The following is a 23,825-nucleotide window of genomic DNA, read 5'->3' on the forward strand; positions in this document are numbered from 1 at the left end:
AAGGTTATTGCACGTATTATACATAACTCAATTGATATACATGTATTAAAGATCGAAAATAAACATCAGACTGATATACTTTAAAGCCAAAATTGTTTTCTTAATAAATAATGAAATCAACGATATAGTTATGCAGTACGTCAATCATTAATCGATGGGCGGGATTTAGTTTCCGAATAATAATTAGGCTCCAGTCCTCTTTTATGATAGACAAAAGTAAAGTCGACATGCTGTGATACAGGTGTTGTCAAGATTATATTTTTTTCCCATCCAAACCATGGTAAAACACGCCATGTCGCACTAATATATGTCAACATGACCACATACAAATTATCACGGACCACGGCATCTCTCGGGGTCAATTCAAGCTTCCATAATAATCACTAAATATCAAGCTGGTAAAATATAAGGATGGCAGTTGCAGGCACTAACATGTATTTATTTCCCGTTATGATCTTTTATTTATTGAAAAAAATAACTAGTAACGTAACTAGTCAACCACATAACTAACTGGTTAGTTAAGAGGTTAACTAGTTACGTAAGTTAAATGATTATCTGGTGGCAGAAATATGCCACCATAGGAAGTTTAAATAATTATTCTTATTTAACAAAAAATAAAGTATCGTATTTCTATTTATTAACAAAGTATCTAATCACGTGACTTTTTTATGATCTGCGTCAATGACCCCCGTGGAATGTTTATAGGTGGAAAGAAAAAAAAATATCTTTCAGTATTGTTTGGCAATATTAACCTGAGATATTTAAATATCCAATTACATTTTGTCGGTAATTATCGGATACCTATGTTTACCTTATGGAAATTTAAGTATTGCATAACCAATGAACATGGTTTATGTTGCTAACTAAAACTAGACTCAGTTTCATATTGAAGGTTGTAGGTTCGATTTTGTATTATATTTCAAGAAACTTGACTACAGTAGTACAATGGTATGTGCATGTCAAACACTCAACCAAAAGTGATGGTGGCGGATGTGAGTCATTCGTGTTTTCGCTCCGCCACCCGCCAAGCGAAAAGTCAAAAAATAGCCGAGCCGCGGAGCGAAAACACGCTAATTAGCGAGGGTGCGGAGCGGATAAAATAAATAAAACTTCGCCCCGCGGGGGTGCGTAACGAAATTTAACAAATAAAACAGCGAGGCCGAGGGACGGAAGCACGCTTATTAGCGGGAGCGCTTGGCGAAGTTAAATTATTAAAACTTCGCCGCGAGCCCACGCTTATTAGCGTGCTTTCGTCCCGGAGCCCGCCAAGCGAAAAGTCGATAATAAACAAGTTAAAATGGCGGGGGCGCGGAGCGAAAACATGCTAATATACGTGTTTTCGCATCGTGCCCCCGTTGTTTTTTTTTTAATTTAATTTCGCTCCGCGCCACGCCGTTTTATATTTTGAAAAAATTGCTGTCTTTAGTAAAAGAGGGCGTTTTTTTATCAACGAAAAATTGACTTATAACGGTCAGACAGTAGAAGTAATAGACCACTATAACTACCTAGGTACAGTGTTCAGCTATACAGGCAATTTTTCTCTTAATAATAAACATTTTACTGGTAAGGCTTTAAAGGAATGAACACATTATTGATAAATTGTAAAGACATGGTTTTAAAACTCAAATTATTATGCCAATTATTTGATTCTTTTGTAGGCTCAATCATATCTTATGCATTTTAAGTATGGGGTTATAGCAAATCAAAAGATAATAGCATATTCACATGAAATATTGTAAAAGAATTTTCAATGTTTTAGAGCCAATACAAGCAATGTTAGTATATACGGCGAACTTGGCCGTTATCCATTATATATAAATGGATACGTAAGAATAATTAAGTTTTGGTGCAAAGTTATCAATACTGACAATATAACTTTAAAATAAATACTGACAATATAACTTTACGGAAAACATATGAATTATGTTTATCACAATTAACCTTTAAATTAACCAGGCTAAATTTGGATTTGCAAACCAGGAATATTTATAAAACACGAAAATAGCGAGCATTGTCAGATTTCACATTTGGCTGGCCCGGCTTAAGCTAAGTCACTTTCAGTTACGTGTATGTTGCAGGATTAAAATATTTATAAACATATATAAATATTAAAACAGACGCACACAAACGCACGCACACACGCACAAACACACATCGACTGATTTATTTTATTTTATTTTTTTGCATTTTTTTTTTTTTTTTTTTTTTTGCATTTTTACATATTTGTTCACGACTTGCAATCAAAGAGAATAATACGCATTTAGTTTTTACAACCATCTTATATTAAGATGGTTGTAAAAATTGAATGCGTATTATTCTCGTATTATTCTCTATGATTGTAAATAGTGAAAATAAACGTTGAAATTCAGTCTTTAACAAAAATGTTAAAATGAAATCGGATTTAAAGGTTTTTTCTTTTTATATTATATTAATATACATGAAAATATATAATACAGAAAAAAAAAACAAAAAAAAACTTTGCAATAAATCTAAAAATCGGATTGCACAAATAAGTAAATATGGAGAAAAACAAAACAAAAAACAACAAAAATAAATGAATAAGAATATTCACCTACCTTCAAGTTTTAACTAAACCTGCGTCCTGATTGCCTATCGATTTCTACTGTCTTTTTTTCCCAAAATCAGATCGCACTTCGTGGAATTCTAAACGAAGCAATAATGTGGTTAGACGTATTATGCAAAACTACTATTCAAACTACATTGTGCAAATATTTCAAGCAGTTTAAACAAGTATTCTGTTAACCTTGAACGCTACAAATTAGGATTTTTTTTTTGCATAATTTTTCGTGGAATTCTAAATTTAGAAATTAATGTAAAAATTGATACTTCATTAAAAACGGGTATACAATGGTCCTTGCGCATGCGTCTTTTTTTCTTTTTCTCTTTTTTATTCAGTTGTTAGAAGGGTTTGGAGGGGGTGTTTCTTTTGGTTCTTTGCGCTATTTCTTTTGTTTGTCTTGTTTTCTTTTCGTTTGTTTTTATTTTGGAAGTTTTTTAAAGTAAAGTCGTCTGCTAATGCTATTAGTGTACAAGTTAGACTAAATATAGCATTACTTAATAAGGTGGTTATTGACATTTACGGCGAAATTTGATAATCCTTTCTGTAAAAAGAGCAAACTTGGGTTTAATAATAATGTAATTTCAGAACATTAAAAATGTCAAGAGCTGTTCAAAAAGGGGAAATATTTCAAAAGTAACAAACATTAAATGTAATCAAAGTGATATTTTGACTTTCGTTTACTATGAATTTACTATTTGCCAAAACGTTATAGATGATAAATATGGATCAGCAGTGTGACAGTTACATAAATAACTTTTTAGAAACTGTAGCATGACATCATTTAAAATAAAAAGCTTCTGAAAATTAAATACTTGCATTTTTGTATGTATGTAAACTAAATTCATGACCATGCGATTCGCACGCAGATGTTGTTTTTTTTCCTAACAAGAATGTATTCAAACATAATATACAACGTAAGCTAAACTCTTTCAGTTCTTTTTTATAATTATGTTATTTAAACAATATGAGCCGTGTCATGACAAAACCAACATAATGTGTTTGTGACCAGCATGGATCCAGACCAGCCTGCGAATCCACGCAGTCTGATCAGGATCCATGCTGTTCGCTTAGCAACCCTTTTACAAGTAGAGAAACTGATAGCGAACAGCATGGATCTTGATCAGACTGCGCAGGCTGGTCTGGATCCATGCTGGTCGCAAACCCATTATGCTGGTTTTGTCGTGACACGGCTCAATTATGATTTCCATCCTCGCAGGACATTCAGGCTCATGTAGGATGCGATATAATATAAGAAAAAGGAAACACGAGTGAGTTCCAGTAAGTAACAAGGTAGGAAAAATACCTTGAGTATGGCTTTATGATTTGAACTATTTCTTTAAAAGTATTTTATGCTGAATGCAATGAACGCTCTATGGAAGGATTCAATTTTTTTATTTATTTATTTTTTTTGGAAAAAAAAAACAACACCCGTTCTAGTCATTTAGAAATCGGCCATTTAACGCATATAAAATATTAAATATAAATATGACTATCGTGCTTAAGATATATCTATAAATAAGGGCATGTAAGTATTACCATTGTATTAAACATAGTTTCAAGGCAAATATATTCGCCTTATTTGGCGCCAATTGTGACGTCAGAATACAACGTCAACCGACGCTATATTAGTAACGTCGTTACCACGGTGTCAATGGATCTTCGTCACATCGACTATCATTGACGCAAGGAACCATTTGGTTTTGTTTTTTAATCAGAAAGAAAATTCAGCATATTATAAGGGTACAGGTTATATAAGGTTAAGGTTGAGGGTTCGTTGTGCGGCGTGGATGGCGGTTGAGTCCACAGACTCGAACTGGGAGCCTGCCGAGCCACATTCCTTGATTCATAGTCTTAAATGTCCAGTTTGCTGGGATTACTTTGTTAAACCACATACACTTTTATGTGGCCATACATTTTGTCTAAGGTATGTCAGTTTATTTTCATTTTTCTTAAATTAAATTTTATTTTTCACTTTTTGTAAACCCTTAATTACAACTTTAATTTTCTTAAATGGACATGCCCGTCTTTAAATCAGGTCAAAATTATTAATCACTTTTAAGTAAGATAAATTGTGTTTGGGTTAAAAAGCGACTAGATGTGACTAAAAAACCGTCCAGTGAAGGTAACAATTTCTCCGGTTTATCTTGGTCGAAAGTGGTCTCATGGGTAGATTGTCGCCAACATTTTTAAACAAAGTAAAGAAAATATTGCCGATATCATACAAATCTTATTCATCTGCATTGTATTTTTCACGAAATCGAAATAGAAAGTACGGTGCATATTTCATTTCAAATGTTACTGAAATGTATTATATATATTGCTTGTTAAAATATAGCGTGAAGAAAACTTTAGAACAGGTGTAACGAGAAATTTTAAAATAGATAATAATCTTTTTATGGTGTGTTCATAAGCACTTAGTTTAAACATATTTTATTGCATTAAATACAGGTTTACAAACATATCATACAAACAATGGGTATATATCAAAATGCAAATGGGTTGGGCAACAAGTTCTTACAACATTAATAAGACTAAGCCCTTCCCAGGTTCATAAGCACTTGATGGCAAAAAAAGATTTTTAATCGACTACCCTTTGTGACCGACTACCCGCCTTGATTTTTATGAACATTTATCTTAAACATACACACACTTCTCTGTCCGACAAAACGCCTTTTTGAAAAAAAGGTATATCTACTGTGTATATAAACTACTTTTGTGACTTATATACTTACAACGTTAGCTTTTAAAAAAGCTAGTAGCAACTCGCTTCGTAATTTTTTTCCAGGGTGCGTTTAAATTTAAAAATGATAGTTCTGTTAGCTGAAGTCTTAGCTGAAGAGACTTCAGCGAACATCAAAATTAAAGTGAAAAAGGTCATGGAAGCCAGTTCTCTAAGTTTAACAAAGAGGAATATGAGTATATATGAAGATGCTTGTAAACAGATAGAATGAAGTCCCTATGTCTATGCACATTTACTGCATGTCCTGTTGAACTTGACCAAAAAATATTAGATAGGTAGAATTCATAAAGATGTCTCTTTATACGAAGTTAAGTTGTAATATGTTATTTAGTATTGGAATGAGTGACAGACACAAGTCCTAAAGTGAACACAAGTTGTCAGAAAAGCCGGGATACTATTAAAAAAGATATAGGGATCCCGGATTTTGACAAGTCTAAGATGTTTTTCAGATAAGCCGGGATCATATTAAAACATATAGGGATCCTTGGAATTGACCAGTTCAAGAATATAGTTTTCAGAAAAGCCGGGATCGTATTAAAATAAAAAGATATCACAGGAATTCGCCAGTTCAAGAATATAGTTTTCAGAAAAGCTGGGATCGCAAGAATGTAGTCTTTGTTTTTTCCAATTAATTAGGCATATAATTATAAGTATTGGGATTTCCGCATTTTAAGTTTGTTAATCAATTCCTCTAAATATATTTTTATCCTAAGTTTAATTAATTTAACGTTCATTACACCCCGGCCAGTAAATATATACACTAAATACCGATAAAGGATAAAATAACCGGAAAAAAGGAAAAAGAAAGAAATGCACAGAACCAGATGTACACTTATGTTAATTAACCAAATGAAAACTTACTAGAGAGGAACAGGTGTGATCGCTAAAACAAACGTCAGTGTAAATATGATTTTTTGAAAAGATTTCATGAAAACAAACATTTTAATCATCATTATATCTTTGCGCTCAAAATAATACTTGCTGCTTTTTAAAAATGGCGTGAAAAGTGAAGATTTTTAGACGCTATGTAAGATTAAATTTGATTGGCTAAATAGTTTTGGATCCTAATCCTGATAGATAAATTCTGTAGAAAGCTGGAAGCCTAGCTTCGATTAAATTTTTGGATGGGTTCGGAGTTTTAGGTTGTTTTTCAGTAAAATCTTAACGTAATACCGGGGCATTAGATTTACCTACAGACAAATGGCTGTTATGGATAAAAAAATTATAAAAATCACGGCGGGTAGGCGGTCACAAAGGGTAGTCGATATAAAAAATGTTTTGCCATTTAGTGCCTATGGATTATTACCCATATGTAGACCATAGTTATTTGTTAAATTAAGTGTAAAAAATATTTTAAAAAAAAACGATTTCATTTTATCTCTAGATGCCTGCAGAACCTTGCTCGAATAGTGCGAGCCGCAAAGCACCGAATTCCATTAGACCGACTGCGGTTCAGATGCCCATCCTGCCGGAGGTTGAGTCTAGCAAGGCCTATCATAAGGCGCAAAGCAGCCATAAATTATGCCATCCGGGAAATTATGAACGAATGGTTTGACTCTCCGTACTCGGTAAGTTCAAAGATGGCCTTTTTTAAAAACGTGGTGCAGTTATGACCTTTATAATTGTATTTCGAATTATATGTTTATGAACTATCATGATAAGTTATAGTGTTAAAAATATTATTCTATCACGACCTGCATTTTTCCCTTTTGAACATAGAAGAACCGAAAGTGTTAAAATCACTGTTTGACGTTCTATATTTAGTCATGTGACGTAATCATTATACACATGACGTAACCAGTAAAAAAGAAAAATTAGAGTTCTTTTATGAAGTGCTGCATAGATTAAACCATTTAAATGATGAAGAATTTTTGTTGTTTTTTTTTTTGGTCATATCTCGACGGTTAATCAACCCAACAAGCTTTTCTGGGTAACTGACCGGTTATAACAATTTTTTTCTCAATTTGTGACCGGCAACGAATCTCAATCAGCGGTGAGAGACTAATGATCACTGGACTCAATGTCAGAGATCAGTTGTCAAGCCCCCTACCCCGCCCAAGGATCAAACCAGCGCCCCCTGGATTGCGAATTCGATGCTATCCCTATAGAAAAGAAACTTGTTTGTGTGGATTTTATTTTAGCAATATAATAGTACATGATAATGACAGTTATAGGTGTCAGTTAACAAAAATGGATTTTTTAGTAAATAATTATTCATTATAATTTTTAAAATTATTTCAGTCGGGAAGTGTTAACATCATAAAATTGAGATCTATAAGTTGTCAAACAGACCAAGATCAAGACAGTGGCGAAGCCGGAAACGATGACGCATTCCACAACATAAAAGTAGATCTAGAAAATCTACATTTAGACGACACAAGTAAAGAGTCGTCTGAATTCCACGATGACGATAGCATTTCAAAAACCGAATACAGAAATGTTTTGTTTCATAAAATCCTTTCCAAATCAAATCTGGAGAAAACGCCGAAACTTTTTGAACCAATTGACCCACCAACATCGTCTGCAGATGAAAATGAAGGACTTACAGAAGACAATACCGTGACGTCATCGAGTGAAGAAGACGATTCGGAACAAGAACTTGCAATAGCTCCTCTATTTGGAAATTTGCGCATCATAGACGCAAACGACGATGTCGTAAATAATCGTCCAAGATTTACTCGATTTCACGCAACTTCCGTTTCCGGCGTACTTGCTCTCCTTTTTGCCGAAATAAATGTAATTTACCACGGAATAAGAAGTTCAAGAAGCCGTACTGTGCTGACAATTTTCTGGTTTTTGTATGGTGGACTAATCGTATACATCTCAAGATCATTTCTACCTTGGATGACATTTTATACTTTAATTTACTTCATCATCATTTATGCTGAAATGTCCCCGGCGCCATTGTTTAGATAAAAAAATACTGGCCATCTTTTCGTATATAACTAAAACTATTATAAGTGCATTAATTTGCGCTCTTTGTTCATATGATTATTATTAGTCTATTAAATATAGTCCAGTATATCGTTTTAAGGTTATGTTTATTTTATGCTTTTCAGTGGACAGTGAAATTATATTTTGATACACGGTGACATTATAAAAATTAATATAATTTTCACAGTAGCCGGACTATATCTGAATGATACGGTGTTCCGATAGGACCAGCGCGTTTTCTCTGAGAACGAAAAGCGCGAAACAGGACAGGACGATGGTGAAAGTACGTCAGTACGATGGTGACAGTACGACAGTTCTATGGACTGTCATCATCGCACTGTCGTGTCTCTTCATCGTGTTGTCACCATCGTAATGTCGTACTGTCACCATCTTACTGTCCCATCGTAATGTCATTTTTCGGGGTTTCCGTTCTCAGAGAAAACGCGCTGGCACTAACGGAACACCGTAGAATGCATATGAAAAAAAAATAACCTTATTTAATTAAGGAAAAATTTGGTCAGAAAAATACGCCGTCGTGAGTACATTGTGCTTGATTGTACGAAAAGCACATTGTATGCACACATATATTTTTTTAATTGTTATTTGTAAAAGTTTACAAGATTATTTTTCAACATGCAGATTTAATGGCATCATGAATGAGAGAGCATGTCGTTACGCTGCAAAATTCAGACAAAGGCATGAAATAAAAGAAATTAGTTTGTTTTGTATGTAGGAATAAATGAATACCATTATCACTGGGTAACATTTAAAATGGCGGCGTCCAACTAAAAAAGCCAAAGAAAATCACTGATTGGTAGAAATCTATTTATCTTTAAATTGTCTATTATTATTATTATTATTATTATTATTATTATTATTATTATTATTATTATTATCATCATTATCATTATCATTATTATTATCATCATTATCATTATCATTATTATTATTATTATTGTTATTGTTTTTATTATTATTATTATTATTATTATTATTATCATTATTATTATTATTATTATTATTATTATTATTATTATTATTATTATTATTATTATTATTATTATTATATGATATAGCTTTATACGGTTGAATGCTTTTTGTATACAACAGATAAAAGAGCATTGCAATATCTTAAGTAAAAGGCACAGTATGCCTTATAAATGATTTTTTGTCTTTTGAAGAAAGGAAAAACGTGAGTTTTATAACATTTAAATAATATAATAAAATAATATAATGGTTTTAGAGCATGTTAGATGATTAACAAGTTAGAACAAATTTGCACTGAATGTGAAATTGTTTGTAATAAAAGTAGCAAAAGTAAACAAAGTAGTATTTTGACTTCCATACAAAATACTAATAAAAACACTTTAACTATCTTATTGCCAACAATCAATAGGAAAAAACAAAAAGTGGGGTTCAGCTATGTGAAAAAATATCATTTTGGAAGCTTTTACTTTTACAGGATACTAAAAATAAAAGGCTTTTGAGAAATAAAAATTAATGCATATCTGTGGAATAATGGGCTTTTAAATGAATGTTAGTCAACACCTCAAAGGGAAAGAATAGTCTACAAGGCCGTAACAAGATACAATGTAAAATGTTTTCCTTTATACATGTTTATTACTCTAACATATCATTCTAGTGCATCTGCACTCGTACATAACATTTAACCTTTTCAAGGTTATGCTTTCTAAAACATTTGAGACATTTACCAACTCTTTTACAAGTGGAGACACTGATAGCGACCAGCATGGATCCTGGTCAGACTGCGCGGATGCGCAGGCTGGTCTGGATCCATGCTGGTCGCAAACCCATTATGTTGGGTTTGTCGTGACACGGCTCATTTACATGTCTATCATATTTTTCATAAAGTCTCAAATTCAAATTCTTCCTCTATTATATACGGCTCGGTTGATTTAAAATCTAGGTAGGTAATACATCCACGTATATCACTCTAAAACCAAAATAGCATATAATATTATATCAAATATACATAAATGATTTTTTTACAATAAGTTAAAGGTTTGATTGCTTTTTGCCATAGATTTTATTGCTTTATCTGAATAAGCGTAAAGAGCAAAAGCAAGAGCCGTTATTTACGCGTGGCGATAAAATGTTGCTATCTTCGCTGTTAATGCCAGTCTTTCAAGTTCTTGGCAAACATATTAAATAAAGTAGTATTTGGAAATGAATTAAACGGAAACCTTTGCTAAACATAAATCACACTTGGTCAATATCTTCATAACTTTAATATTGGTTTACAGACGTAATAATCTTTGCTATTTGGTAATCTTTAGGGAATTTTTACTACAGTTCTGTGGACGCATAAAAAAGATATAATAGGGAGACTTTAACGAGTGTACATGTATAGTTTACGAAATGAGATATTTCAAATTTGCATCGTGCATTTTGAGTAAGTAATTTAATAAATTATGTGTTCGTTTATTTAATTTAATTGTTTCTGAAGGATATGGCAGTTGCCACAAATAAGCGGCTTAGCGCCACATAACAATACCTGAAATCGTCCGATTTGAATATTCAAATCACGAACCGTAGACACTTAGACCTGTTGTTTTCACTCCCGGAGCAAACGCATAGATTAATTAAAGTTCTTTTTATTTGCTCCTTCAAATAGAAGAACGTTACATGTAGATCTTTAAACAGAAGCATTATGTAATGAAATGAGTTTTTTTTTTGTTGTTGCTTTTTCTCAGAGGGTAAAACATTATGACAACTATAAAGAATTCTAAAAATTGCATTGTGACCTGCTTTGAAAAAATCACGTCATTAGTCATAGTGGTCAGATTATTTAAAACTATTGTAAACAATCATTCTTATATGCATAATTATATCAAATATCGTTAAAGTGGTAGCGTGAATTATATTCTAAAAAGGAAGAACACATAATTCTATTTTGTCAAAATATTAAAGCAGCATGCTTTACATATTTACGATAATTTCAAAAAAAAATGAGAATACTTACAATCCACACGAATTCCCCAAAAGAGGTCAAAATATGCAAAAATAGCCCTGCGTTAGTCACGGTGTAGAAATGGTGTAATTAATACAGCAAAATCAGTTATTAATAACACATAACATGCAAATTATTACTTTTATCTTTGATATTTATTTTTACCACATAAATTAAATATTTTAAAATATAAATATAAAATGGTAGCACATATTTTTTTCTGCAAAGTTCCACATATCATAATCTTGAATAATTTTACTTCTTAAAAATCTTATTACATTTTTATCAAGTTTCTATTCTTAAAATATTTTGTCTTATCTGAAGGCATGCAACTTTAATGTTTTATTTTCTTCAGGCGCTACACTATTTTCGCAAATTTCAACAAGACATCTTTCAAAAGATGGCAAATTATTCTACGTTAGTGAACCAGCCAAGAAATTAGATCACGTGACTTCGAAAGAAGAGTGTATCTCACATTCCGGAAGTCTCCTTCACGCAGACGCATTGACAACCGGAACTAAATTTCAAGACATTGAAAACTTTAATCTTTCAGCAAACACTTCTTATTGGTTAGAAGGTAGGTCAGTTATAGGATTTTTTTGTAAATGAAAATATTCCACCTCTTTCATTGTCATTGAATTAAATTTTCTCTAAATATCAGTTGAAATAAAATTTAAGTCGAGTAATGCTGTTTTCTTTCTGGTCATGTAAATTTGAGATAATTATAACGTACTTGCTTTTTCTGAAATAACATACAGATAAGCGCCCTGTCTTCTTCAGTGAGGGCTAAATTTTTAGCCTTTACATTGATGGATTGATTGATGTATATCCAAATTATTTTGGATGATCTGTTTTTTTTTTGTTTTTTTTTTTCGCAATACTTATTGCACGCAAATTAAGCAATAATAATCACTGTTGTACAGCGTCCACCGGCGATAGCCCTCAAAGCGCCGAAAACGAAAGTAAAAACGTTTCCGTTGAGTTCACCCAATGTTATGTTTCAACTTATTTCTCCATCATAATTTCATCGATTTTTTCCCAACTAAACAATTTTGTGAAGCTAAATATGTCGGGGTTTAGAGCAGTATTTGTATTCTTTCTGCAAATTGAACACTTTTTGTTCAATTGGCGATAAACTGTACCGTTGTTGTTGACATTTGCGAACGATGTTGATATTTACCTGTAAATCAGGTCTAAAAGGCATTTGTTGTATCAAAATCCGTATATAATATAAATAATAGACCTCCTTCTACTGAGTGGTTCTATTTGAGTGGTCATCCATCAACTCGAGCTGCTTTTAGCAAAATTTGCGAAAAACGGACAGAATCTAGCCAGAAATACAAATTTAAGTGGCTGGGTTGTAGAAGTTGAATGGACAGGGTTAAGTAGAATGTTACGATGTCTAGCAGTCACATATTTTAAAATTCTATAGTCTTTTATAAGCTGGCAGTCATTCAGATGCAAGGAATGAAACAAAATATTGATTGTAAACTTCAATAATTACTTAAATTCATTCTGTAACATGAAAATATGTCATTCTATTTAGCCACTTGCTTTCTTACAAAAAAAAACAGTTGGGCATTATTTAGATAAAAACATATGCATGTATGGTCAATTCATATATTACTTTATAATATGTTTTTGTTCTTTTTATACTGTTTTCGTGAGAGGTGAGAGAGCAAATAACTTGAGATTAGACAATCACATGCTTACACACTTATACACATGAATATAATGCATATAATGGTCTCATTGGCCTCCCGTACATTATCTCAATTAAAATATGAAAATGATTGCATATTCTTTGGTATCATTCAATGAATTACAGAACTCAAAACATCAACATAATATTTAAGGACATGGCATGACTGGTGACATGTCTGGGGTCCGTACTCTCAGAGCCTGAAAGGGCAGACGTCACCTCATTATGCATAGAGAAAAAGACAGCTAGCTGGATAATTGATCAGGCACTTCAAAGATTATGCACGGGTGTCATTTTCTATAAAACGGCATTAGCACGTGTCTTCAATAAAACCATTTTAGCCACATTGAATAATTAATCAATATGTTAGCTTAGAATTAAAATACTTGGAACAATTTTAATTTGACAGACTAATCAATGGCGTAGCTACCATTAGGTCATGCAGGCCCGGGCAAAGTTAGTTTTCATAAGATGAAAAAAATACAATAAAAACAGGCGTTGGTGGGATTGGTAGAGTGTTCAAGCCGTATGGTCGGATCAACTGTGTTTTAGGCTTATGCATGATCTACCGTCTCAGTTTGCATCTTATCAAATTCATAGTTAAAAATTATTGTTTTGATAATTTTCCTTGACGCGCATTTGCTCTTTTTCATCTGAACTTGTTTTTGTCATTTTTATGGGCCTACAAGTTGAAAAAGCTGGCTACACCCCTGCTTTTAAAATTTATATTCAACGTTTACAATAAAACTATATGTATACTTCCACGATTTAACGTGACCTGACTGCAAAGTAATATGTGGTCAGCTATTATCCTACAGGAAAGGACCCATGAAAATGTTGCAAAAACTCTTGGCCCAACCCTTTTGTATATTGTGTAATTATGTTGATGTAAAAGAATTGGTGAATGATATCATATATGCAATAAAAGACTATTCAACTTATTGTTCACAATGCATGATTTGAACATAATTGGATATTGTTTAAGATAAATTATAGAATTCTATTGTAAAGTTCAACCAATCTATAATGATTGAGTCTATACTACATGTAGTAGGGTTTGACTTTTTCTCTCAAAATCACGCATAAAAAGTAGTCTAGCTTAGGACGGAAACGGTTTACTAACATTGATATTTATGCTACGTATAATGTTTCTTATTTCATTTAACACTTTTTTATCCTTTTAAAATTGATAAAATTATTCACTTTTCGATCCCTGCTCCCGGCATCTATCGTTATTCGTGTATGCTTAGGTACATCATTTAGTTTAGTTTTTGCAGAAAATATAGCATTCGTTTACCTACTACACCCCGTACACTTGCTAACAGATTTCCATCTACTCATCGTACACAACCGTGCTAGACTCTGTACACAAGGCAAGGTCGTTTTTTCGCAAATTTTGCTAAAAGCAGCTCGAGTTGATGTATGACCACTCAAATAGAACCACTCAGTAGAAGGAGGTCTATATTTTATATCAAATACGTATTTGATACAACAAATGCCTTTTAGACCTGATTTACAGGTGATTATCAACATCGTTCGCAAATGTCAACAAAAACGGTACAATTTATCGCTAATTTAACAAAAAGTATTTAATTTGCAGAAAAAAGCAAATACTGCTCTAAACCCCGACATATTTAGCTTCACAAAATTGTTTAGTTTGGAAAAATTGATGAAGTTATGATGGAGAAATAAGTTGAAACATTACCTTGGGTGAACTCAGAGTAAACCATTTTACTTTCGTTTTCGGAGTTTTGAGGGGCTGTGCAACAGTCATAATATACCCAAAGAATAAAATACGTATTCCACAATTTTGTATATCATTTTTATTGAATGATAAATGAAGTTGTTTAATTGTTAACAGGATCGGCTCCTTACCTAACAAACTCGTGCCTATTGCTGTCCAACACGAGCACAGTGATGGCAGCTGGATGTGCTCAACTCCATGGTTACATCTGCGAACTAAGTCTCGGGTTTACACCCACCATGTCAGCCACGAAGTTATCTCACATCCCGTTATCTAGTATATTCGAGACAACCTCAGCTCCAGTAATATCCAAAGGAAATCTACCGGCCTTTACGATTCAGCCCTCATTCTTCTCCTCCGTCCAACATCCACATTTACTTACATCGCTAAATTTTGTATCTGGTGCTGAATCGATTTCTTTAACACTACAAAAGTCGTTTACATCAATAACTTACAGTAATATTTCACCAACGAAAGTCCAAACAATTTTTGAACATAGTTTACACGACAACACGTCAACAGTAAGCCAACACGGACCATATCCGGACACGACAGCTTCAACTTCCGGTGACAAATCGACTATACAACACCACAATTGTAGCGTTTACTGTTTGAAACTTTTTTCATCACTGACCGTTGCGGAGTTGATCAGAATTATGAGGAACGTGTCTATCTCGGATACTATTGTAAACAGTGGTCAGCTAAATGAATCACTCGTGGTGAACGCTAAAGAGACTGGTCGAGCAAAGAGGAAGCTTACAAGTGCGGCGGATTCGCGTTATTCGTCCAAGGCAATCGGAGGTCTAGCCGTGGTTATAATAACACTTGTTCCTGTTTGTTTCATTTTGATTGATCTCCCGAATCTTCTGAGACATTTGAAATACTTCAAGTCAAAACAAAAAAGATAGATTACAAAAAGGCTTTGAAAGCTTAAATAAAGTATTAAAGAAAAGAAAGAATGGTAATTTTGTGTAAGAACGCTAGTTAATAAGGACAACAGTGGGCCATGGAAATTAAGTTAAACTAGGTTTATTTTGAATTACATGTTATAAATGGATTTTGCTGTTTCCAAACTGATTGTTAAGAAAATTTTCCATCCGCTAAATCAGTCGAGAAGAAATTTTATAAAATCATATATGAGCCGAGTCACGACAAAACCAACATAATGGGTTTGCGACCAGCATGGATCCAGACCAGCCTGCGCATCCGCGCAGTCTGATTAGGATGTATGCTGTTCGCTTACAAACCCTATAACAAGTAGAGAAACTGCTAGCGAACAGCTTGGATCCTGATCAGACTGCGCGGATGCGCAGGCTGGTCTGGATCCATGCTGGTCGCAAACCCATTATGTTGGTTTTGTCGTGACGCGGCTTATATATACTTAAAACAGGCATCCGAGGACGTGCTTTCCGTGTAGGGGCTTAAGTTCATACATTTTCTTCAAAAATTTTTGAAAGATTTTGCCGCCGTACCCTTTGCCCAAAGGTAGCGTGGGTACGCCAGCTGTGAATACAATTTTGAACTTATCATAGCAATTCATGACTAATTAGTACTGTATAAAAATGAACTGAAAGATTTTTCCTATTTCCATCATTTCCTTATAAAATCTAATTAAAATATTAAAAAAAACTACTACCTATTAAACACAATATTGTTGTTTTGTGCTGACTTAACGCACATTTACGTAAAGCGTCGTCAATGAGCAAGGGGGATAATTTCTATAGAGCATTCCAACAATATCTAGAAGTTAAGTTTTTTTTGTCAGCAACGATGAATATAGAAGTACAGTGTAAAGACATAAAAAATAACAAAACAGCTGGGTATCAAAGCAGTTTTTTTACTTTAACAAACTTCAAATATTTTGTAAGTAAAGCATAAGAATAAGAATACATTATCTAATTCAATATTTGCAATTTCATAAACAACATATATATACAAATGTATTAAAAAACAACAAATTTATATACAAATGTATTAAAAACAACAAATTTATATACAAATGTATTAAAAACAACAAATTAATTACAACAGGCAAAATATTTAGAAATTTTTTTATAGCAAAACAACTATAGCTATTTGGAAAATCATAATAAAAAATATATAAATATAATGCATAATTAACGTCTTAGCCACGATTGGTAAGTTATGTTAAACATACTCTTTGATGTCGATTCTTGAACCATTACAAAGCAGCATGCCTCCAGATTCATGCTAATTTTAATTTAATTTGAATATGTACTATAGAGGTAAGATATTGTGAAGTGAACAAAATAAGTTATTTAAGCATTGGAAACGGTACTAACGTACTACCTAAATGACCAAAAATATGGCAAAAGAGGCAAAACATAGCCCTTACTGCGTTAGTCACGCAGTAGAAATAATGTGATTAATACTGCAGAATCATTAATTAATCGTATACAACATGTAAATTATAACTAAAATCTTGAATCTTTTAACCTTTCATAAAATCGTATTACATTTCTCTTAAGTTGTTTTTTCTTGAAATATTTTGACTCATCTGGAGGCATGTAGATTTAAAAAAAAAAACATATTCATGAGGCATATCTCACTTCCAGCCCAAGAAAATGTCATTTTATACGAATTATATTTTTATACTATGAGATGTTTAAAACATTGCCCAAAGTCAAGAAGCACCAAGACTTTTCATTGGCGCCTATCAAAAATTATTGTTAGGAATCTTTAGCTCTTAACATTGAACATTTAAATTCAAAATCATAACAAATTAATGTAAGAAAAACGTCCAGCATTTTACAAATGACAAATCTAACAACTATAAAAATAACAAGATTTATATGTACAACTTCGTTACTGAAACGAACCGAAGAGATTCAGTGTAACAGACAAACTTCTACCAAAAAGAGTCATAGTCTTCCTTGAAAGTCGTTCTAGACAGAAATAGGGGTTGATACAAAAATAAGCTTATGGTTCAAGTTTTAATATTTATTTCGTATCGTCTGGCACTCTTTCAGATTTATCAGATTTGTTCGACTTCGCAGATCCGGACCTCCCAACATGCACTTTCAGCGTTTCATAACCGGGATTTGTGTAGCTAGGTGGCGCCACTGACATGTACTCTACGTCCTTTTCACTTCCGGTGATGCTATAAGCTGGAGGATTCATCGGAAGGTCACTGTATGCAGGAAGTTTGATGTCACATGGGGTTGCATAGATATTGTTGTCATAAGCGGGCATTGGTGGACCTTGATGACGTGTGTCACGTGACGCGGTTCGTCGTCTGCAGCATAAGAACACCATCACCGCAAAAAGAACTAGGAAAATACCGCCAACGATTGGTCCAACTGAAAAAAAGAAATATGTTATCTGTAATATATACAATGAATTGTGGTCTGCGAAATTAAATAACATACAATTGTGATTTCTCAAATTTTTGAAGTTTAAAATGATAGAGGGTGTATTCACCATTTTTAGCGCATTAGCATCTGCAGAAACACGTGAACGGCAGACTTACAGAATGACTTGACTCTCTTCCCCAATGTCCCCGCCAAATCCCCCATCCCCACCCCCATTACACACATTTCTTATTGTCATTCATTTGCATTCCCTATAGATAAGATCCTTATGTGTTGCATTTATCAAGATAGATCTGCTCTATATTTATATATTTGTTTGTTTATTTATTTATTTATTTATTTATTTATTTATTTATTTATTTATTTATTTATTTATTCATTTATTTATTCATTCATTTATTCATTTATTTATTCATTTATTCATTTATTTATTATTGTTTATCTCTGGTGCGAAATTTGCCAGTCAGCGTTTAAATTAAGCGTTGATCAATTGTTAGTACTTACTAGTTTAAGTAAAAAAAGTTTTGCAAAAAAATTCTCAAAATTTAGTTTCAATATATTTTTACTTGTCTTGATCATTTCATAGCATAAAACAGTGGTTGACTTCATGTAATCATTGCACAGTTAGAAATCCAAGCTTATAATTACCCCTTTAAATAATTTATAAACAATAGTGGCTCTGAAAAACATTGAATATTGCGGAAAATATTTTATTTACATATTTCAACGAAATTCATAGTAGCATGAATTTCAATGTTTCGCCATTAAATCAGTCATATTGCTTAATTAAAGGCTTGTTTGTCTGTTTGTATGTAAAACTGACGTCATTTCTCTGACGTTAAATGCACGTTTTTCTTACTTATCAACATAGTTTGTGGTTTGTCCTTTGATCGATTCTTTAGTCCTTGTGGCATGTCCTCAATGGATGCGTCTGTAATAAATTTACATATGAAATTAAATAAAGCAACAAATCTCCAATGTAATAATAAAATTGGGATTCAAACTATGCATTTTATAAAAATGGCTACGATAAAATGTTGATTTTTGCTGTACGTGGCTTATCAAACATGGCGAATCCGAAATTCGCGACATCTTTTGCCCAATAACCAAAACCAATAACATTTACCAATAACCAATTTACATTTACTCAAATAACGTTATGCAAAAAGTTTTCAAAATTTTTACCAGGCAAAGTAATCGACAAAATAGTTTTACTAGCTATGAATCAATCATACAAAAAAAATATATTTTTTAAAAGACAGCAAACTTTTAGCAACCTCTTTGATATATAAGATTGGTGAAGATGAACAAAGATATATTTTTAGAATCCCATACATCAGAAAATACACAGTGTGGAAAAAAATGCGGCGAAATAAAAACAAACAGGAACAGATTTACTAAAATTAGGTACTGTAGTGTAAATACATAGAAGCGAAAATTTAAAAATCAGATCGAATCTACTGATCAATTAACCAATTGATTGATTTATCCATCAATAAGAAAATTCAATCAAGCAAACACTATCAACCACAATTAATCAATCAAACAATATATTTGTTCTTTCTTTTCTTACCTTCTCGTGTGACAGATATGCGAAATCTACAGAAGGCAGAGTTTCTGTCATAATCTTGTATGTGATATGTCAATGGGTACACGCCAACCGAAAGTACTTTTCCGTTCAGTTCTGAGCAGGTTTTGTAAGACACGCCTACATTATCATAAGAGATTGGCTCCACCCAACGAACCGGATAATTCTCAAAGACGTAGATGTCTTCCGGGCATGATTTAAATATTGGTGCAAATATATCTAAAGAATGGAAGATTTTTTTTATATTACTAAATGTTGTGGTTACCTTGTCATGCACCTTTTATACGATCATATAACCTATTGTCTTTCTAACCAACTTATACAACAGATTTCTTAGAAAATTTAATATAAAACTATATAAACCTCACGGTTATCCAATAAAAAGTGATGTTACAAACGTGCAGTATTATAAAATGTCAAGTAACTAATAAAGAAATTTAGCCATATTATAAATTCATTAAGCAGATATCTGACATGTTATATGGTATAAACAATTTTTGCAATATAATCCTCGTGTAGCGGCTCTGGTTATATAATCTTTCAACGGTTTATAATGAGTCATACAAACGGTGACACATCTTTATAACCAAAACTTATCTAATATAAACAGTTGTTTGCTTTGGTTATAGTGCTAGCGCTGGTGTTGGTAATTTTCAGCACAGACCAGACAGTAAGCCACATTGAACTCACAAGAGCACAGTTCAGCCACCTGGGCATGCTGTCAAGCAGTTTACAAATACGGGGTGTCTTTGGTTATATAAATTTTCGACAGTTTATATATTGGGCCATATAACCGATCAAAAATTTTAGATATCATAACGCACAAATAAAAACAAAATAAAATTATTTCGGGAAGATATCTTACCGTGTACAGTAACTTTGAATGTACATGCTGCCATGTTCCCGTATTTATCTGTTGCAAACGCCTTGATGAAGGACACCTTTCTTGATGCGTCCTTGCAATGACAGTGTTTTACAAACCGTGGTTCAAATCTCACCTATTATTATGAAATAAGGAATTGATTAAAGATCCTGTTACACATTTCTTATGTATTATATCATAAATATGATGCTCAAATAAAGATTTATCAATATTGTAAGTTCCAAAAAGCATTATTTAATATTTCATGTAAATAAAAGGAGGTAATTAAAATTTATTTTCTATAAAGTCTAATAGCCAAATTTTTCAATAAAGAATGAATGCATTTATTTTAATGATTACATACAAATATAATGTGCACACATATTTTCAGTAAATGTTTTACATATTCCTCGATGTTTGAAAATAGTTTTATAAGCATAATTATATACATGATATATATAAAATTACACGTAAGTGTGGTATACAACATCAATTACAACATACAGAACAACTTTATGTGCATTTAACAAGCTGTCTTGTGTCATGTATATGGTATACGATAAATGAGCCGCGTCACGACAAAACCAACATATTGCGTTTGCGACCAGCATGGATCCAGACCAGCCTGCGCGTCCACGCAGTCTGATCAGGATCCATGTTATTCGCTTACCAGTCCTATTACAAGTAGAGAAACTGATAGCGAAAACAGCATGGATCCTGATCAGACTGCGCTGGTCGTATACGAATTAATTGGTTTTGTCGTGACGCGGCTCAAATATTAGACTTGCATTTCATACTTGACAACTTCCTGCACAATATCAATCAATATACAATAAGCTTATTCATACTTTTTCAAACATATGTATTGCATATTTTTTGTAGCGCACAGGTTTTTTTCACTTATTGTTCTTTTCTGTTTATTGTTTTCTTGTATTGTTTGTTTTGTGGGTTTTATTTTTCCTGAATAAAAAATGACATTGTTTGTAGAAACCTTTTCTTTATCTCTGATGCGCCTTTTACTTTCTGAAAATAATGAATATTTCCCAAAGAAAGTTATAAAGGAGCACCTGTTTGTAAAAAGAACGACAACTCTTTTTTGATTCAGCGAAGAAAATAAACATGGTTACCTCCAATGGTGCGTTCTCTGAATCCATTGCCTGGATGTGGGTATTCTCTTGATCAATCAATGAATAATCCTCGTAATAAGTTGTGTTTAAACGGAGAACACCGGTAGGACACCCATATAGCGTCGGTGGTACACGAGATGGTGTTTCTATAAACGAGAAATGAGCCGCGTCACGACAAAACCAACATAAAAGGTTTGCGACCAGCATGGATCCAGACCAGCCTGCGCATCCGCGCAGTCTGATCAGGATACATGCTGTTCGCTTACAACCCCTTAACAAGTAGAGAAACTGATAGCGAACAGCATGGATCTTGATCAGACTACGCGGATGTGCAGGCTGGTCTGGATCCATGCTGGTCGCAAACCCACTATGTTGGTTTGTTCGTGACGCGGCTCAAGAAATATAAACACAATACTCGGGGATTAGGCCTTCAATAATTCAGAATTCGGCTCAAATTCAAAAGATGGTGGCTATACAAAATCTAAAGCATGTAAAGGAGATATATTCAGTCTCAATTTACAGAGTTTTAAGTAACTTCCATAGAACATTTATTTATTGATTTGCATAAACGTTTCGTCATATTACATGTATATGCATGACCATGCCAAATTATTTTTTATGGAGTCACAATAGTGACACGGGTATGTGATAGATATAATATTACAATAAATACTGCCCGTTAGTATAATCGCCATATTTATGTAATCTTTATACAAAGTTCATAGCTGCTGTTTTTTGTTTTTCTTCGTTTCTCACATTTCTCATATAAGATAATTCTGTAATAATCTAAATCCCTGGCTGCAGTCGATTAAAGAAGTTATTTCATTTTTTCCTTCAATAAAGGAAGTTTGCAGTATTATAAATTTATAAAGATTCTTGACTGGTTATATGGCTGAATATAAACGGTTATTTGCAATATGATGTATAAATGATAAAAAAATAGTAAAGTAAAATTAGAATTTTTGAGCAAAATAAACTAAGAATGAGAAAAAATGAAAGAAAATAACAAATTTGTAGTTATATTTCATCCTACAGATCGAACCTGGACATGTCGGGCAGCACTGTCCTGGTTTGGTAATCGGTTCCCTCCCATATCGACACTTAATGGTCGCGCATGACATAGATGTACACGTCACTTCCCCATTGTACATGCACGTGCAGTTCTAAAAAAAGAATATAACAGCAGACGACATAAAAATGTAACATACACAAAACACTTAATGACTTAAACAGATCCGTGTTATTGTTTAAAGGCGAACGAATGTTGTGTGTGTGCGTGCGTGCGTGCGTGCGTGCGCGTGTGCGTGCATACGTGCGTGCATGTTCGGGCTCCCGCAACATGAGAACGATATAGTACATCGCCCGAGCTCAATGTGATGGCTCTTCAAATTGTTAAAGTTGTATTTGTCTGTGCGTTTGTTTGTCGACTCATCAACACCTTATTGGCTTAATATATAGTGTTCGTGAGGTAATAAAATCTTAGGTGACATGTTCATCAATAAGAATTACTTAAATCATAGAATTACAGTTTTGTTTAAGTTATAAATCATTGTTTTTGATGGAACTGAGACAAAAAAGTTCTCTATACATAAAACAATCTATTCAAACATACTGTGCACTTATCCGGTTTGAAAGACTGGCCGATTTCGTATCGTCTGCCAAAGTCTACACAATAATCTACTTTCTTCCTTCGGCACACGGTAGTACAACCTTCTTTACAACAGACTTCGTCTTTTCCACAGTCACTGTTTCTCGTTGCAGTATAGTGGCACAGTGGGTCTTGTAGGCAATCTGGGCACCCCGGGCACATGTCAGGCTGATTGACTATTTTGATAGCATAAACGATGTGGAAATCAACAGTAAATTAATATTTAAATGTTCATTTCATTTATGATTGCTTATTTAATAATATAAATATAAACATATTAAAGGATTTATTTGATGCAATTCCAACCACCACCGTTTTCATAGTTTCAGAGGACATATGATAAAAGCGACAACTTTTACTGATACATTCCTAAAGAATTGATCGATTCTGTTTGTATTTTACTTACTTTCATCTCTGTTTTGTTTATAAAACACGCCAGCTTGTATTGATCATGAAAAAAAATACTTTATTAAAGCAGTTGCGCATGCGATTGATCCAAGTTACTGTAACCCACGAAAACCGGTTTTATTAAATAATATTATATTTTTTTTTTCTACTTTAAAAATTAACCACACACATTCCAGAATACTTAAGTG

General features: G+C 33.0%; 3 protein-coding genes across 3 annotated transcripts; 2 read left to right on the forward strand and 1 right to left on the reverse strand.

Annotated features, from left to right (window-relative positions):
* Positions 1–4,222: 4,222 nt before the first annotated feature.
* On the forward strand, positions 4,223–8,252 carry LOC132760485 (tripartite motif containing 13-like). Its single transcript, XM_060752464.1, has 3 exons — positions 4,223–4,505; positions 6,706–6,889; positions 7,563–8,252. The coding sequence occupies exons 1-3, from the start codon at positions 4,369–4,371 to the stop codon at positions 8,235–8,237; spliced, it is 996 nt and encodes a 331-aa protein (XP_060608447.1). The 5' UTR covers positions 4,223–4,368; the 3' UTR covers positions 8,238–8,252.
* Positions 8,253–10,482: 2,230 nt separating this feature from the next.
* On the forward strand, positions 10,483–15,784 carry LOC132760486 (uncharacterized). Its single transcript, XM_060752465.1, has 3 exons — positions 10,483–10,668; positions 11,582–11,803; positions 14,790–15,784. Exons 1-3 carry the CDS (start codon positions 10,635–10,637, stop codon positions 15,578–15,580), a joined length of 1,047 nt encoding a protein of 348 aa, XP_060608448.1. The 5' UTR covers positions 10,483–10,634; the 3' UTR covers positions 15,581–15,784.
* A 1,132-nt stretch (positions 15,785–16,916) lies between these two features.
* Positions 16,917–23,332, reverse strand: LOC132760484 (uncharacterized; the record flags this gene model as incomplete). The annotated part of the gene is given in 7 exon segments (XM_060752463.1): positions 16,917–17,992; positions 18,864–18,935; positions 19,578–19,811; positions 20,458–20,590; positions 21,582–21,727; positions 22,624–22,744; positions 23,194–23,332. Coding segments are annotated over 7 exon segments (1,204 nt in total), but the record flags the coding sequence as incomplete, so codon positions are not given.
* Positions 23,333–23,825: the final 493 nt, after the last annotated feature.

This window comes from Ruditapes philippinarum, unplaced genomic scaffold, assembly GCF_026571515.1.
Source record: "Ruditapes philippinarum isolate M1 unplaced genomic scaffold, ASM2657151v2 ctg11292_1_1_1_1, whole genome shotgun sequence".
NCBI lineage: Eukaryota > Metazoa > Mollusca > Bivalvia > Venerida > Veneridae > Ruditapes > Ruditapes philippinarum.